The 16,600-nt window shown below is 41.9% G+C and overlaps 2 protein-coding genes across 3 annotated transcripts in view; one reads left to right on the forward strand and one right to left on the reverse strand.

Annotated features, from left to right (window-relative positions):
* The window catches only part of col2a1b (collagen, type II, alpha 1b), a 33,083-nt gene extending 21,157 nt beyond the window's left edge, over positions 1 to 11,926 (forward strand). For both annotated transcript variants that reach the window (XM_076141210.1, XM_076141211.1), the window contains 26 exons: positions 124 to 177; positions 612 to 665; positions 890 to 943; positions 1,291 to 1,335; positions 1,434 to 1,532; positions 2,614 to 2,721; positions 2,836 to 2,889; positions 3,074 to 3,127; positions 3,358 to 3,411; positions 3,644 to 3,697; positions 4,474 to 4,581; positions 4,963 to 5,016; positions 5,097 to 5,150; positions 5,315 to 5,476; positions 6,232 to 6,339; positions 6,728 to 6,835; positions 7,067 to 7,120; positions 7,335 to 7,442; positions 8,203 to 8,256; positions 8,504 to 8,611; positions 8,760 to 8,813; positions 8,976 to 9,083; positions 9,293 to 9,581; positions 9,857 to 10,044; positions 10,190 to 10,432; positions 11,168 to 11,926. In XM_076141210.1, coding sequence (XP_075997325.1) covers positions 124 to 177; positions 612 to 665; positions 890 to 943; positions 1,291 to 1,335; positions 1,434 to 1,532; positions 2,614 to 2,721; positions 2,836 to 2,889; positions 3,074 to 3,127; positions 3,358 to 3,411; positions 3,644 to 3,697; positions 4,474 to 4,581; positions 4,963 to 5,016; positions 5,097 to 5,150; positions 5,315 to 5,476; positions 6,232 to 6,339; positions 6,728 to 6,835; positions 7,067 to 7,120; positions 7,335 to 7,442; positions 8,203 to 8,256; positions 8,504 to 8,611; positions 8,760 to 8,813; positions 8,976 to 9,083; positions 9,293 to 9,581; positions 9,857 to 10,044; positions 10,190 to 10,432; positions 11,168 to 11,314 — 2,577 coding nt within the window. In that variant the 3' untranslated portion in view covers positions 11,315 to 11,926. The remainder of the gene's footprint in view (positions 1 to 123; positions 178 to 611; positions 666 to 889; positions 944 to 1,290; positions 1,336 to 1,433; positions 1,533 to 2,613; positions 2,722 to 2,835; positions 2,890 to 3,073; positions 3,128 to 3,357; positions 3,412 to 3,643; positions 3,698 to 4,473; positions 4,582 to 4,962; positions 5,017 to 5,096; positions 5,151 to 5,314; positions 5,477 to 6,231; positions 6,340 to 6,727; positions 6,836 to 7,066; positions 7,121 to 7,334; positions 7,443 to 8,202; positions 8,257 to 8,503; positions 8,612 to 8,759; positions 8,814 to 8,975; positions 9,084 to 9,292; positions 9,582 to 9,856; positions 10,045 to 10,189; positions 10,433 to 11,167) is intronic.
* A 3,767-nt stretch (positions 11,927 to 15,693) lies between these two features.
* Positions 15,694 to 16,600, reverse strand: LOC142991320 (leucine-rich repeat-containing protein 3-like). The gene has a single exon (XM_076141391.1). The coding sequence runs from the start codon at positions 16,549 to 16,551 to the stop codon at positions 15,694 to 15,696; it is 858 nt and encodes a 285-aa protein (XP_075997506.1). The 5' UTR covers positions 16,552 to 16,600.

Genomic DNA, 16,600 nt, shown 5'->3' on the forward strand with positions numbered 1-16,600 from the left:
AAGAGCTTCATTACAGCTATCAGGAGTGTGCCTGCTTGATAGCATCGCCTTCAGCACACAGACTGATATTTGTCATCCATCCCTGTTCCTCCCTCCTCCCCCCCCCTTCCTTCCTCTCCTCAGGGTCTGCCTGGCAAAGATGGAGAAACCGGCGCCGCTGGACCCCACGGCCCCGCTGTGCGTATCTCTCTTTTTCTCTCACCAATCCTATTCCATAGCTTCAATACTGATTTTATCTTTCACTTTTCTCAATTTGCTCCCCGAAGCAACTTCCAATATCTTCATTCCCCAGACTGCCTCAGTGATAGCTTCTGTCTGCAGTAGAAGTCTGGCAAATCTGTGTGTGAAATGCATTTGGCATTATTGATTCATATATTTTCAGCTTGTTCTGAAGTTTGAACAAAATAAGACCTATTTAGGAAAACAATTTTATATGTTCAGTTTCTAAAATGCCTGTTTCAGTTCATTCGTAGATCTTTACTGAAATATAAGATAATGACATTTTTGGCAACATTTGACTAACATTCACCATTTCCCCATTATCATTAACATCATTAATATTTGTGATAGATTTTGAATTTTGTTTTCAAATATGTGTTTGTTTTTCATAGGGCCTTGCTGGAGAGAGAGGAGAGCAAGGACAGCCTGGTCCCTCAGGTTTCCAGGTCAGTCTTTCTGCTCACACCTGTGCTTTAAACTACATTTACAGTAAATGTAGCTTTTAGAGTATCTCCATTAACATCTAGAAATACTGTAACATGTCACATCAGTCAGTTTCAGTTTCACATCAGTCAGTTTGAAGCCATATAGGCTGACCTGATTACAAATCTCTGCATGATCCCTGCATTTGTTTTTGTTGTGATCTCATTGGACTCTTTCCCATGCACAGGGTCTGCCTGGACCTCCTGGCCCCCCTGGTGAGGGAGGCAAGCCTGGAGACCAGGTGGGTGCACTGTTTTCATTAAACAAAGATTATAATCTCAAGTAATCCTAAAACTATATGAATCCATTCCCTCTCCCACCCTTCCTTCCTTCATTCTTCCTTCTTTACTTCCTTTTGGACACTCTTGAATTATCCACTTTCATTCATTACTCTTTCCTTCTTTCTTTCCTCTTCAAGGGATATGAAAGCAATTTCAAATGACTTATTATATGTTCCAATCAGTAGTTTAAGAAGGAACCATTTAGTAGGTTTTCACCTTTGGCACTGGAGTACATTATACTTCTCATACCTGTTACTTTTACTTGTGTTAGTGTTTATTTTCTCTCAATCCCCTCTTTCTCCTCCAGGGAGTTCCCGGAGAGGGTGGAGCTGCTGGTGCTACTGGACCCCGAGTAAGTAGAAACCTTTTATTGAACTTCAACACTGAATGGCATAGCGATTGTCAGTGTCACTGATTGTCTATCCCGCTGTTGGATGTGTCCCTGTGCAGGGTGAGCGTGGTTTCCCTGGAGAGAGAGGAGCTGCTGGGTCTCAGGGTCTGCAGGGACCCAGAGGTCTGCCTGGAACACCTGGAACTGATGGACCCAAGGTGAGTCCAAACGGTTTGCACAAATCTTCACATTTTGTTTAAACATCTGTGATAATGGCTTTCACTTCACTTTCTAAATTTTAAAATTGGCAAATATTCCTCTGCAGGCCTAAAATCATTTTCTAAAATGTTGCATCAGCAGCAATGCAGCAATGTGAGTGGTTGAATAATATGCTCTTTGTGAACCACTAACAGACAGACAGAGCTGTTATCATTCCAAGAATTATCATGATGTCATCCTCATGGCCTGCATTCAAATATCTATTTTGACAAATTCATATGATTAGATTTTCCTGGTATCTCAAACTCAAGAGTTTTGTCTGCACAAATGTCTGCTCTCTTTGCATATAAAGTAACTGTATTTCAAATATAGGAGAGAAGTCACTTGTGTATCAGTCATCTACGAATTCAGGCATCACAAAAACATGTTAGGATAAATAGAGAAAGCATTCATTGTTCCTTTTTTGTTTTGTTTGTTTGTTGCGGTCACACAAGAGGGGTGGAGAGGATGTGATGGTGCGACAGGGAGGAAGTAGTGTTTAGGGGCTGACACAGGTGTAGAAATAGTCACTTAAAATGTAGTTTAAATGTAATGAAACGGGTCAACAAGGCTGTGCGCACACTGTGGTTGCAGCTTAATGCCTGAAGTTTGGCAGCAGAGGCGGCGTTTGTGTGTTTGATCTCCAGTCTGAGGCTGCAGTATGAAGTGTTGCTGATAAGTGTTGACCAGGAGTGTCCCTGCTGGAGGCCCCTTAAGCAATCAAAGTCTGCATCGCTTCTATTTTCTTGACTTAGACGCTTTGATTGGAGTAGATGTCATCATGACAAAACAATCCTTTCGACTGCAAGCCATGCATTGGAGTTATTCTTACATCAAAAACTGATTGTCTAGGCAGTTGAGAGAGGAATCTACTGCAGATATTATCATTGACACGTCATCATATCAGATATCATCACAACACAATGATCCCATTCACCATGAGTAAATTGAATCCCGTGCACATTCCTACTCTCCTCTCTTTTCCTCCCCCCTTTGATCTCTCTCCATTCATTCACCTCCACTTATGTCTTTCCATGTTAGGGAGCCATTGGACCCGCTGGTACTGGAGGAGCTCAGGGTCCCCCTGGTCTGCAGGGTATGCCCGGAGAGAGAGGAGGCGCCGGCATTCCTGGACCCAAAGGAGACAGAGTAATTCATGACTGATTCAAAGAGTCAATGACATAATATTTATATGTTAAATAAGTTACATCTGTCACATTTTCCTTTTCTCTACTCATCTTCGTTTTACCTTCATCTTCACAGGGTGACCTGGGAGAGAAAGGACCTGAAGGTGCTCCTGGCAAAGACGGTGGAAGAGTGAGTGATTGTCCTTCATACTGAATTTGGGGAAAACAAACTTCCCTTATTCACGGCAACATCAACTAAATGTCAATCAATTCCTTCATTCTTTCTTACACTTTACAGCAATGGACAGGTCAAAGCGTTAAATGATCATACCTGTTAGAACATACACGTGCTTAACTCTCGTTTCCTGTCACAGGGTCTTACTGGTCCCCTCGGCCCACCCGGTCCTTCTGGTCCCAATGGTGAGAAGGTGAGTGGCATACTGATTTTATTATACACTCATACACAAATACGCTATCTTGCCTCAGATTCCTCTTTGAAATATGTGTAAATGACTCTGCAGCAATTTCCTTATGGTAAGATCTTGATTTATTTTGTGGGGTTTTTTTAGTGATTGGCCTGTGGATGATGACTCACCTTATGACTCGCCACTTATTTTGGCTTCACGTGTGTGACTGACGCTGTTGTGTCTTTATTTAGGGTGAATCTGGTCCTTCTGGTCCTTCTGGAGCTCCGGGTACCCGTGGCGCTCCTGTAAGTGTTCCAACAGTTCATGTTATTCATCAGATTATCCACAGATGATGGTACAGAATGACTCAGCCAAGTTTGAAGAGAGATGATTTACACATGCAATAACCCTTGGCTAATCTGCATTTCGATATTGTGAATTATACAGTCTTGTAATGGCAGATGTTAAAGCTCGAAGTAGTGCCAGTTAATCTCTGCAATATCTGACTCTTTGCTCCTTCTTCCTTTACTCTTTCAGGGTGACAGGGGTGAGACTGGACCTCCTGGATCAGCTGGATTTGCTGGACCCCCTGTAAGTAACAAAAACAGAATGACCAGAACTGAGTCTGCAGAAACCTGAAGCCCATCCGTGCCGCAGACTAACGGCATAAACACTCGCTTCTGTTATTTAGATACGTTACCCAGATTATCCAGATGAAGCCCTGTCATCAACTGTGATTATCCGGTTACCAAGAGAGTATTTAATGCACGGTGTATGTCGTGATGCCAATGTCATAGTCGGGGTTAGGACAGCAAAAACATAATGGAATATTGTTAGAAAAATGTGATTACTCTAGATTTATTGATTGTGTAGTTGGTTGTAAATGATAATTAATAATTTTGATGGATGTTTACATGTCAGAGATCTCTTTTGGTTACTCCAAAGAGTAACAGGCATATGTGTTTTTCATAAGCTTCATCCTTCAAAAATGACTTTGCCGATATTTCCCCCTTGCTGCTTTGTAAGAAAATAGGCCATAACTATGTATCCGTCTTTCTTTCTTTCCGTGCATGGACCTTGACAATTATTGAATTTATGTCAGGAAGAGTAACTATAGAAGATGTCTGATTTTTTTTGGGTTGACATCTCACAGATAATCTAAGGAATTCATCTCATGTCATTTTAACCTCATGCAGAAAGTAGGAAGTCTGATATTGCCTTTTAATGATAATGATAATTGTGACTTGTTGAATTGATGAGGTTAAAACAGCAACACATTATAACAAAACAAGAATATATTTATACACCATCATTTGAACAAATTGTCTTTGACCATCAGCTGTACACTGTGTCTGTTTTTATCTCAGGGTACTGATGGTCAGCCTGGAATTAAGGGAGAGCAAGGAGAATCTGGACAGAAGGGTGATGCTGGTGCCCCTGGACCCCAAGGACCATCTGGTTCCCCTGGACCTGCTGTGGGTGCCACCCCAGTCTTTCTATGAAGAAAACGTTTTTTATGGGTTTGCTTTAGACTAAAATGTTAAATAATGAAGGTCTAAACACTAAACTAGAGTGAATTTGACTGTGAAGAACATTGCATATGCAGGCAGAGATTAGTGTGAAAACAATTTAAAATCAGTAAACATAATATAATTCCTTTTTTTTAAGCTTTGATAGCACTGTTGACTACATATGTCGGATTGTCCTTGATTCTATGAGGCAAACAAATAAGAGAGGTCTGAACTGAACCACAGAACCAACAGTATTTAGGGTCAACTGAAAGCATTTTACATCAGTATATACTGTATGTTCTTTCACAAATGTCAGACTATAAGGAATGTTTTATGTTCCTACAGGGACCTACAGGTGTTTTTGGACCTAAAGGTGCTCGTGGTGCTCAGGGACCTCCTGTAAGTGACCTTTTGAATATATGATTTTTTGTGTAGAAACCACATTTTTCATCAACGTTAACCTATACTTTGTCTGACAGGGCGCCACTGGTTTCCCTGGAGCTGCTGGCAGAGTTGGTCCTCCTGGTCCCAATGTAAGTTCAGTCAAATTTTGACATTTCAAGCTTTTATTTAATCTTATGAGAAAAACTGATTATTATAAGCAGAAGGAGACTGGAATATACAATACCTTGAGGCTAATAGTTTAAAAGGGATTGTCAACCTTAAATTGGGTGCTATTATCTTTAATGTGTTTTAGGGTAATCCTGGAGCTGCTGGTCCTGCCGGGCCTTCTGGTAAAGATGGACCCAAGGGTGTGAGGGGAGATGGTGGACCCACAGGCAGACAGGGAGATGCTGGACTCCGCGGCCCTGCTGGTACTTCAGGAGAGAAGGGAGATGCTGGAGAGGATGGTCCCCCTGTGAGTTTGTCATGCTTCTGTTAATTCCTTTGGACAACATTGGGTCCAAAGTTAGGGCATATAATGGTTATTTTCAGCATCAACAGAATAATCCAGTCATTTATTTTTAAATTGATGTTAATGTATAGTCCAAAGTATCCCCACACATAGCCAGAGTCTTTGAGGCCACATATCTCCTTTAGTACCCTGAAGGTGAACTCATGTGTCCATCATCAGGAAAAAAAATATTGAAATGTATTTGTTTTCTTCTTTTCTGTCAACTTTTCTGTTGTTCTATCAACCCTAAGGGGCAATTTCATCAGTAATGGACAGCAGCCCAGCACACTCTCCATTAAGTCACTGAGCTGTCAGTGTCCATCACAGACTATAATAGCAGACCGGCCATATCACAGCAGGCGGCAGTGACAGGCTGATAAAAGGAGCCGAGGCTTTTACCATTCCTGCACTCACTGCTACATACATACCGCTCACAAACACATGACAATCATCACAAGCGCTGTCAACATAATGCAGTATCACAGATGACATAAAGAGAGCCCATGTGTCAAGATTCTTCCCATCTGTACAGATTACATTCAGTATATAAACATCTGGTGAAATGCTATGACAGAAAGATAATGTGAGAGAGGAAGTGTGACAGTGTGATAAAGGGGAATCTGATTTTTGCAGTAGACGAACAGCATAATTTCTATAATTTGTTATGGAATTAATTGCTTTTCCCCTCTTATTTCCCTCCCTCCTTTTGACTCTTCCAGGGCCCTCTAGGTCCCTTCGGTCCCCAGGGTCTTGCTGGCCAGCGTGGTATCGTCGGTCTGCCTGGACAGCGTGGTGAGAGAGGCTTCCCTGGTCTGCCTGGACCATCTGTAAGTATCTGTAAGACTCACCCAATCAAATTATTCAGTGTGAAAATGCTCTAAAATAAGTGTGTTCTGCCTTTTGAAAAAAAGAAAAAAACAGTGAGATAGAGAAATCCACTGACAGGTTCTGGACTGTATCACTGGATCATAGTCAGAATCCATATCTCACATCAAGCCTTTTTCAACTAAAACATTTCCCAAGAATATGCAAATGTTGAAGTCAGAGCCTAATCAGTGCTGAAGCTGAAATGGAGTATTTTTCCATTTTGACTTTTGATTAAGCAAAGGTTTGGAGAAATCTGTCAGGGTGTTTAGAGATAAATGTGTTTACCGTTTTTGAACCCCAGGTAATTCATAATGATGTGTAGTAATGAATCCTTTCCTCTCTCGTCAGGGTGAGCCTGGTAAGCAGGGAGGTGCTGGTGGTGCCGGAGACCGTGGACCCCCTGGACCAGTTGGGCCACCTGGACTTACTGGACCTTCTGGAGAGCCTGGCAGAGAGGTTTGTCCGAATACTTGAATATAAAATGGCAGAATTGTAATTTGGAGGCAACACTGATTAAAATTCACTGCTATTTTTGTCAGGTGTACATTTGCACCGTGTCACATTATTATGCATTTGTTTGTTCTAAATTGGTTTCGAGTGCATTATGCAGCAGATCAGTATTCAAAAGGGCATCTGTTTTGAGGGAATGGAAACTATTAACATGCAAATTGGTTTGTCATCTGACAGGGTAATTCTGGATCTGATGGACCCCCTGGTAGAGACGGTGCAACAGGAATCAAGGTGAGAACATGTTTATATCTCTGAGATGCTCGGCTGATGTGACCGTGTGTGAGCCTTTCATCCACAAAACATTCAGGAACATTCATCATATGACAGTATGGTGTCTTCTGGTATCACAGCATCTCGAAACTGCAGCCTGAATGCAGACAGCAGTGGTTGTGCAACATTTTTGTTATGACTGACTCTTATGGTTGTTGCACTCTTTGTGCTACAGGGTGACCGTGGTAACACTGGCCTTTCAGGCGCTCCTGGTGCTCCAGGCGCTCCTGGTGCCTCTGGTCCTGTTGGTCCCACTGGCAAGCAAGGAGACAGAGGAGAGTCTGTGAGTAATAAAACTAAAGCAATACATCACTTTCTTATGACAGTAGGAAGTTTAGATTAACTTTGGTACTGCTGAGAGAAGAATGTTTGTACTAAAAGCAACACTTTCACCTGCTGAGAATAAGCATTAGGTTTAATAGCACACTTGTGCCGAGATGGAACTCTCAAGTGTCTATATCTGACTGAACTGAATGTTCCTCTTGATTACTGGGGCCATAATTGCTGCACCATGGTAAGGATTAAGTAATTCAACCATTTGATCTCTTATATACAAGATGTATATAATGTACATTGCATGAAAGATTCCAGGGTCTATGAGTTCAACAGTATTTGCGTCATGATTACATCAAATTGATGTATGTCAGAGATCATGTTGGAAAGCTGAACTCAGTTATATAAGCACATTACATTACGATCATTTGGCAGACGCTGTTATCCAAAGCGACTTACATTACATTACCACCCTTCGCAGAGGGGGAAGCAGTTGAGGGTTCGGTGCCTTGCTCAGGGAGGGCACTACCCACTGAGCCACTGCCTCCCTATATAAGCACTATTGAGTGGTTGCAGGCAGAAGACATGTACACCTATTAACATACAAGTACTTGGCTAAGAACAACCCTAACCCTAACCCTCAAACCTTTTTATAATCGATGAAAATCCACACTTACTTGGTAAGAATTAAAGTCACGGTAAGAGAAAACCACCACTGCAGAATCCAACTGTACTGTATCATCACAACCTGGTTCTGTCTTTATTCATAGGGTGCACAAGGGCCTTCTGGACCTTCCGGACCTGCTGGTGCCAGAGGAATGCCTGTACGTATCTATACACACAGATGTGTGTTATTATTATTATTATTATTATTATTATTATTATTATTAAGTAAAAACATAACAAAGCAAAGAATGAATACATCCAAACCTAGGGATTCTGCTGATGTGTTAACTGTCATTTACATCCAATCAATGATCATAAATAAGTATTCTTGAAGATAAAGATGAGGCACAATTCAGTGAGATTTGTTTCTCCTAATTGGGATGTCCAATTTGTTTCTCTTTTCAGGGGCCTCAAGGACCCCGTGGTGACAAGGGTGAAGGAGGCGAGGGTGGTGAGAGAGGACAGAAGGGACATAGAGGCTTCACTGGTCTGCAGGGTCTCCCCGGACCTCCAGTAAGTAATCAGGCGGAAAGTTAACAACCATGACTTGTACCAGTCGATGATAATGATTGGTTTGGCTACAGTGTATTGCAGCATATCAATACAGCAGCAAAGCATTGATCTAGTTCTAGTTTTAATTAAGAATCTTTTTCTTTTTTAGGGTCAATCTGGAGACCAAGGCGCAACTGGACCATCTGGACCTTCTGGACAAAGAGTAAGTGCGATAGAATCACCAAATATAGACAAAACACTCTGATCTGATAAGTCTGGACTGTCACTTTAAATACAAAGTCAATTGCAGTGATGAAATTGTTTTCCTCACATGCTGAGTCTTCAGATCTCAACATCACAAGCTTCCCTCCATCTGTGCATATAGGGACCACCTGGACCCTCTGGCCCCTCTGGAAAGGATGGCTCCAATGGTCTTCCAGGACCAATTGGACCCCCTGGACCTCGTGGTCGCTCTGGAGAGAGTGGGCCCTCTGTGAGTTATCCTTCTGTCACATTTAACTTCAAACAAAGAAATTATACCCATCAAAAATACCTTTAAATTCATTTTTTGTGGCTTTTTACAATTAATTATAATGAATCAATTAATAATTAATTGAAAAGCAATGCCCCATTGATGCCAATATTAACCCCACTGTCTTAATTTCCGTCTCTCTCTCTCTCTCCTTCATCTTTTCCTCTCAGGGTCCACCCGGAAACAATGGACCCCCTGGTCCTCCTGGTCCCCCTGGCCCTGGCATTGACATGTCCGCCTTTGCTGGCCTGTCACAAATTGAGAAATCCCCCGATCCTCTGAGGTACATGAGGGCTGACCAGGCTTCTGGAAACCTCCGCCAGCATGATGCTGAGGTCGACGCCACACTGAAATCCCTCAACAACCAGATTGAGAACATCCGCAGCCCCGAGGGATCCAAGAAGAACCCAGCTCGCACCTGCAGGGACCTGAAGCTCTGCCACCCTGACTGGAAGAGCGGTGAGTGACACATGAGGAATTGGTCAAATGGGTTGGAAGATGACAGATACATTTTCTCTTCTGCTTGTGAAGATTCATGTCAGCAGGCCAAGCTTGCAAAAGTTAGGGCTCTGGGTTAAATATAGTAAGCTAGTGTGGGAGTATATGGAGGATTCAGCACAATATGGCAAAAAAAATACCCAGCTTATGTTGATAAATAAGAGGGGATGTGAAACTGCTCGAAAATAAGTGAGTGTAGCGGCAAAATGTAACCATCTGTCTCCCTCTGCCTGTAGGAGAGTACTGGATTGATCCTAACCAGGGCTGCACCGTTGATGCCATCAAGGTCTTCTGCAACATGGAGACAGGAGAGTCCTGCGTGTCCGCCAGACCCACCAGCATCCCTCGCAAGAACTGGTGGTCCAGCAAGACCAAGGACCGCAAACACGTCTGGTTTGGAGAGACCATGAATGGAGGATTCCACGTGAGTCATTCAGTCAGCTCAAACCTCATCATACCAATTTCCAATATTTAAACCAGATTCACTTTCATGCCCGATAGTGAGCAAAACTGAATTGTGGAGACTCAACAGAAAAATGAAACAATGTGATTATGTGACCCCCATGTAGTTCAGCTATGGTGACGACAGCCAGGCGCCCAACACCGCCGCCATTCAGATGACTTTCCTGAGACTGCTGTCCACAGAGGCCTCCCAGAACCTCACCTACCACTGTAAGAACAGCGTGGCCTACATGGACGCCTCAGCAGGCAACCTGAAGAAGGCCGTGCTGCTGCAGGGCTCCAACGACGTGGAGATCAGAGCCGAGGGCAACAGCCGCTTCACCTACAGCGTGATGGCGGATGGCTGCACGGTGAGACGGGCACGACAACAGGCTGACGCACATAAACACAAAACCATGTTCATGTAAATACGGGACTTTCGCAGAAAAAGGGAAAAGTTTCAGCTCCATAGAATCAACTGCAAAACTGTTAAAGCTCACCATCCCCCTAATAACAGCACCAATAAACAGTTTGTCCTTCTTGAGTAAAACCCATGAGAGCCAGTAACCCTGACAAATTACAACAGATCCCTAAAAAGCATAACATCATAAAATTCTGTTATACTGTTACTGTAACTGTTAAAGAATTTGTAAAATTATTGGTACTTGTGGGAATTGGGACTTGGGAATAGTAAGACATTTGGTTGCTTTCAGATCAGACATCTTGCAATCAGGTCTTCACATTCTGAGTCAGGGGAATTCATAACATTGTGCAAATGACACAAAGGTGTATTATTTTCAGAGCCCTTCATATTCAGATAAACAGTTTGGTTTATGAATTTGATTTTGCAGCTCCTGCTGTGGGATTTTGACTATGGGATTGTTATTTGCCAAGCATCAATATCCTGGAAAATCTCATAACGGCAATAATGTTCAGTCTTGTATTTTGGTTCATAATTTCTCCCTTTTCCCTAATTTGTGACACACAAGCATCATTTCTCTTGTTCCCCAGCGTTCATGCACGTTCATTAAACTAATGTCTCTCCCTTGGAGTCTGGAGATGTCACAAGTCATTTAACAGTGGATTGTGTTTTTCCATCTCTACAGAGACACACAGGACAGTGGGGCAAGACAGTGATTGAATACAGATCGCAGAAGACCTCTCGTCTGCCCATTGTGGACATTGCCCCCATGGATATCGGTAGAGCAGACCAGGAGTTTGGAGTGGATGTAGGCGCCGTCTGCTTCTTGTAAAGAATGAGGGATCCAAAGAGAAAGAAGTGGGGAAAAAAAAGATAAAAGAGGAGCACACTTCCAATAAAGGAGGAGAGAAAGAAAGATAAAGATCGAGACACTTTTTTTAAAACAGGACTTTTTTTCTAAATAAAAAGTGCTTTTCCAAGTCGAACTCCGTAGGATATCTGCACTGAATGGCACCAGCGACTGTCATCTGTGATTCATTCAGCTTCGCCTCCAGTCAATTCACCGCCGATGGACACCCAGCATCCCCCCCCGCCCCCCCGCCCCTCCGCCCCACCCACTCCACCCTGAGTGAGCAGCACCCCCTCTCAACCCCCCATGAACAAGACGGAGGAAGTATGAGGAGAATGCCGGACCATACCAGGGAACTAGTGAGAGAAAAATGTGTTGGTGTTATTTATTTATTGTTCAGGTTTGGGTCCCCGGTGTGGTAGGACTGAGTTTGTTGTTTAAAAAAAACAAAACAGCCCACTTCCAACATATTAAAAAAAACGTATCCACCAACTTCTTCTCTTACGTCCTCCTCTTTTCTACCCCCTCCCCCTCCAACCCCAGACCCCCCTCTGTTCATTTACCATATCAACTGAAGCAAACATATCATTGAAACCAAAACATTGAGAAAGTGCAGGTCTTCCTATTTCTACCACCACAGTGTGTATCAAAAAGTTACTGTGTATTATAATAAAATCAATGGTGCTATTGTTGTAAAACAGTGTATTTTTTAACAACCAGATACTCCTGTAGTGCCTTTTATCTAAATATATATATATATATATATATATAAACTGTATTTAAATATGTATACTGTATGTGTGTATGCATATATATACAGTTTCTCAGCGAGTCCATTTCACCCTGGGATTTAGGATTTCAGTGTGATAAATGTCGAGTGAGCGCTGCTTTGCCCCGCCCGCCTGCTTCAACCACCATTAGCTCACACAAAAAACGAACCCTTGATGAATTTTTGGAATCAAGTCCTGTCCAATTTGGAAAAAAAAAAAAAATATTTTTACTTTTCTTATATTTGTTTTGTATTTTAAAGCTACCTCACACAAAAAACGACACAAATCCAAATGAGGCCCTTTTCCTTTTGATTCTTTGTTTACATAACAAATACATCAGGCAGATGAACGTGACCCATTTTGTGAGATGCCTGGTCTTGAACGCTCAGCCTCTGCTGCCCCATTTTGCTGTGACCTTTGACCCCAGCCCTTTCTACTTCCTCTCATCAGTCCCTAGCGGTCCCCCTCACATAGGACGTGCCCTCTGCCTTGGCGTACACTCGCAGTTGAAGAGATATGGGGTGCGGCTGAATTCACTACTCAGTCTGTTGCTCCTTCACAGGAGGGAGCCGCCATCAGCCAGTGCAGAGGGCTCATGTGTGTGTGAGGTTGTGTATATTTGTTATTATTAATAATAGAATTATTATTAATAATAATAATAATAGCATTATTATTATTTTTATGATCATGACTTGTTTTTGTTACGTTTTAATTAATGTAAATTGGAAATAAAAGACAAAACCAAGTAACAGACTGAAGTCGCTTTTTATTTACAGATATTTTCTGTTTTGTTTAGCCTGATTTATTTTTCCTACGTGGCTAAAAATACCTGCGGCAATGGTTTTAATTCCTCCCAATCTTTATGTCCCCCCCCCCAGACAAAAGTCCCATTTTGTTGAGCCCTGCTTCTCTTTAGGACATTGTTGTGATGGTCAGAGATTTCAAGAAAAGTCAGTGGAGCGACGGATGACATTTTCATTTTGTTTTGTTTTGTTGTGTTTGAGGATGTGGTGAAATTCATCATGTAGTTTTTATAATGTAAACTAGTTTTTCAGTCCTTTGTAAAATAGTGTTTAATTCTATTTCCATTTCTTTTAATGCATGGTAGTTGAGTAGAAATACTGCTAATCATGCTCAGCTCATTCTGTGATGTCGTCCTGTTATTGCTGCTTTTCTCCTTTCTCTCGCATTTCCTTGCCTGACTTTTCAACGTAGCAATAAAAGGTAGAAGCATTTCTATGAACAAAATAAAGGAATGTTTGTTTTATTTTCCATATATATATTGTTGTTTTTCTTTCCTGAAGACACTTTTTAACAGTTCACTTATTAAATAATGTAATTGTTTCCTATGTATGATGATTCATATAATTATGGATAGTAATTGGCATACAAACAGGGTAATACAATCACTGGGGCAGAAATATGTCACCAATAAAAATACATACACAACAAAACTACACACAAGGCAAGCTTGGTTCTTTTGTTTGGGTGTTTTTGAAATCCATTAACAGGACAGTTCACCATAGATAATGTTAATGCATTTGAAAAACAAAAGTATAGCATATCAACTTTTGGTGAAGGATTTGTAAGAAGCTCACATTCAACAAATATTCTCAGCGAGGACCCACACATAACGGGACAATATCCGTCTATTAATACCCATCTCAGCCAGTCATCTGTTTGGGTGATATTGCAATAAATATTTGGCCACAACAAAGATTTGTCTTGAAGCTTGCAGGGTCACTATTCCTTTAATATCTTGAATTGGGTCAGTGGTTCTTTCTGAACCAAGTACAACCTCTGGGGCAGCTAAGTGCCACCTTAACAACGAGTCACCAACTCATAGGAACATTCATAGAACAATCTCATATGCGCATATGTGCAGAACTGCTGTGTGAGCTACTGGATTGTTAAAAATACATTCTTTTAGTTAAAGAATTAGATTTAAACTTAAAAAATAGCTAATAAAAGACAATAATAGAAAGTGCTTTGAGTACCACTGGTTGTACACCTGGCACAGTTTGAGAACCAGTGTAGGGAATGTTGGCTGCGGTTTTTCAGCAATGATTAGGTTTCTGGAATTTCAGTGTAGCCTTTCTCTATCTAACATTACAAATGTAAACCCCACATATTACACATTACAGTGCATTACATGTCAGCCTATTCTAAGTTTTGCCTCAGTGCTTACTGCTTTACCAATCCAGACCTCAGATGAGAGAAATGTTGTTGTAATTTATTCATGAACACTTAGAAATCTGGCACACGACAGAAACCATTACAAACACAGAAAGACATCTTAACCGCACAAGAGTTGAAATTCACAGACACAATGACAATTTGTAACAGTGAATGACTACAACTCACCCAACCTTCACAGAATAATGCTCCACAGGTATTTCTGCAGTAAATACGACTACAATGAATACAAATGGTGTCTTATAATCCAGTTGACTTGTGTTCCATGTATCTAGGACATTGAGGTGGACCAACAATACTACATGTGACACATTCAGTGGTTTTCACATTACGAGCATTAAATCTACCATTAGGGAAAATTAATCCATTTTATTAACAAAGTGTTCTACTCATATCCACAGTGGCTTGAAAAAAATCAATTATGATACAGTCATGTGGAAAATGGAAATTCTAGCACAAAGTCTTAATAATTCAATGATTTGTAAATCTGGTTGAACTTCTTCCTCTACCAGTGACAGGTGTATGTACACTAAACTGTTCAGATAGTCTAGAGTGGATTGCTGCAGCTTAGAGACAAAGTAGTCCAGCACTAATGGTTTTTCTGAGAGTAAATTTAGATTAGCAGTTCTGTTCTGGCACACAGTCGACCTTGTAATGGGAAATACTTGAATAGCATTCATTCTAAATCAATGACATCAAATAAAGACATGAGTTTACAATGTACAATTGTTTTGACCACATTGAATTGATTCACATGAAGTCCCTAAAGAGGCTTATTTTAACCATAACCTAAGCATATCCAATCCTAAATCTTAAAACATGAAATCTTAACCCTTAAATAAACATTTCACTTTGGGGCTCACAGGTAGGAGATGAGTGCCCACATCGAAATAACACACAGACACACACTCTCCCATTTGACCGGTTAAACACACTCAACCTGATTACTGTCTTTCAAGTGTTCATTAAGGCTCAGTTGGTTGGACTCCCAATTAGAGCTTTATGAAAGATAAAAGACCCCAGCACACCATTGTAATAGAAAAAGAAAAGGAGGACTAATGATAGAAAATACAAAGACAATAATGAGGTCTTTTATACCTCTTTTTCCACATTATTACCATTTAATTTTTGCTTGTGCTGCACCTGATAAATGATTTTAAAAAATATCTAAAAAAATATTAATTTCTAGCTTCTCATTCAATTGAGAAACCAAATGCACGTCTATTAGGTAGCGGGAACATTAAGAAAACTCGGGAAACACAGTAGGCCACAAATTGTAAAAAGTATTCCAATCACAACAAACAGTTAATTTCTGACAGTCATATTATGGTAATTTCCTGGAGCCTTTAGAAGTTTATGAGTCACTCTTCATAAAAATGACACGCAAACAAGAGTTCAGAAACCAGTGCTTAATGTGTCAGTCTCTGTGGGGGTTTTTTTTGGACTGGGTAAACTCTTCAGGTACTCCAAATGTCTGCGGGCCTCAGCTTGGTTCTGCCTCACATAGTACACCACATACACAATCACCATAAAGAACCACAGAAACATCGTCACCAACATGGCCACATCAGTGGTTTTCCTCTGCAAGCTGCAGAAATTCACACCAGAATCTAATAGTTTGACCAGTGGTTGACCAGCGTGCTCACCTTGTGACCCCGGGTCCTCCCATCTGGTCCCCTCACCCACACCACGCACAGAGCTTTCACAAATGATCCCATTTACCGTCTCAGGCTCCAGGTTCAGAGTCTCCATTAGCTCCTGCAGGGAGCAGTCACAGTGCCAGGGGTTGTGGTAAAGGCGTGTCTTTGCACGTGTGGAGCCAAAATCCTCCCTGTTGGCCTGTCTCAGTTGGTTGTGCGAGAGGTCTACCAAGCGCATCTCAGGGCCAAGATGCCGCAGAGCCCCCTGTGCCAGTGAGTCGATACGGTTGTGGGACAGGTATAGGTCTCGCAGGTGCACCAAGTTGCTGAAGGCACTCTCAGGAATCCTTCGGATGTAGTTGCGCTCCAGGTGGAGGGAGACAGTTTCCTGAGGAATCCCTTCTGGGATCTCGCGGAGCCCAGCGTCTGAGCACAGTACGGTGGCCGTGTCCCAAGCACACTGGCAGCTGTCCGGGCACTGGGGAGACGCTTGGCCCCACACAGCCGAGAACAAGAGCATGACCATGAGCCATGAATAAAGATCCACTCCTTTGTCTGTGCTTCTTCCTCCACAGATGCTGGTACAACTGTCCTCACACCAGCCAGTGCACATCGCCTCACCATAGCCCTCTGACCCACACCAGGTCTCAATCAGTCACACA

This window comes from Genypterus blacodes, unplaced genomic scaffold (genome assembly GCF_046128005.1).
Source record: "Genypterus blacodes isolate CSIRO-AG114 ecotype Tasmania unplaced genomic scaffold, CSIRO-AGI_Gbla_v1 ptg000017l_1, whole genome shotgun sequence".
NCBI lineage: Eukaryota > Metazoa > Chordata > Actinopteri > Ophidiiformes > Ophidiidae > Genypterus > Genypterus blacodes.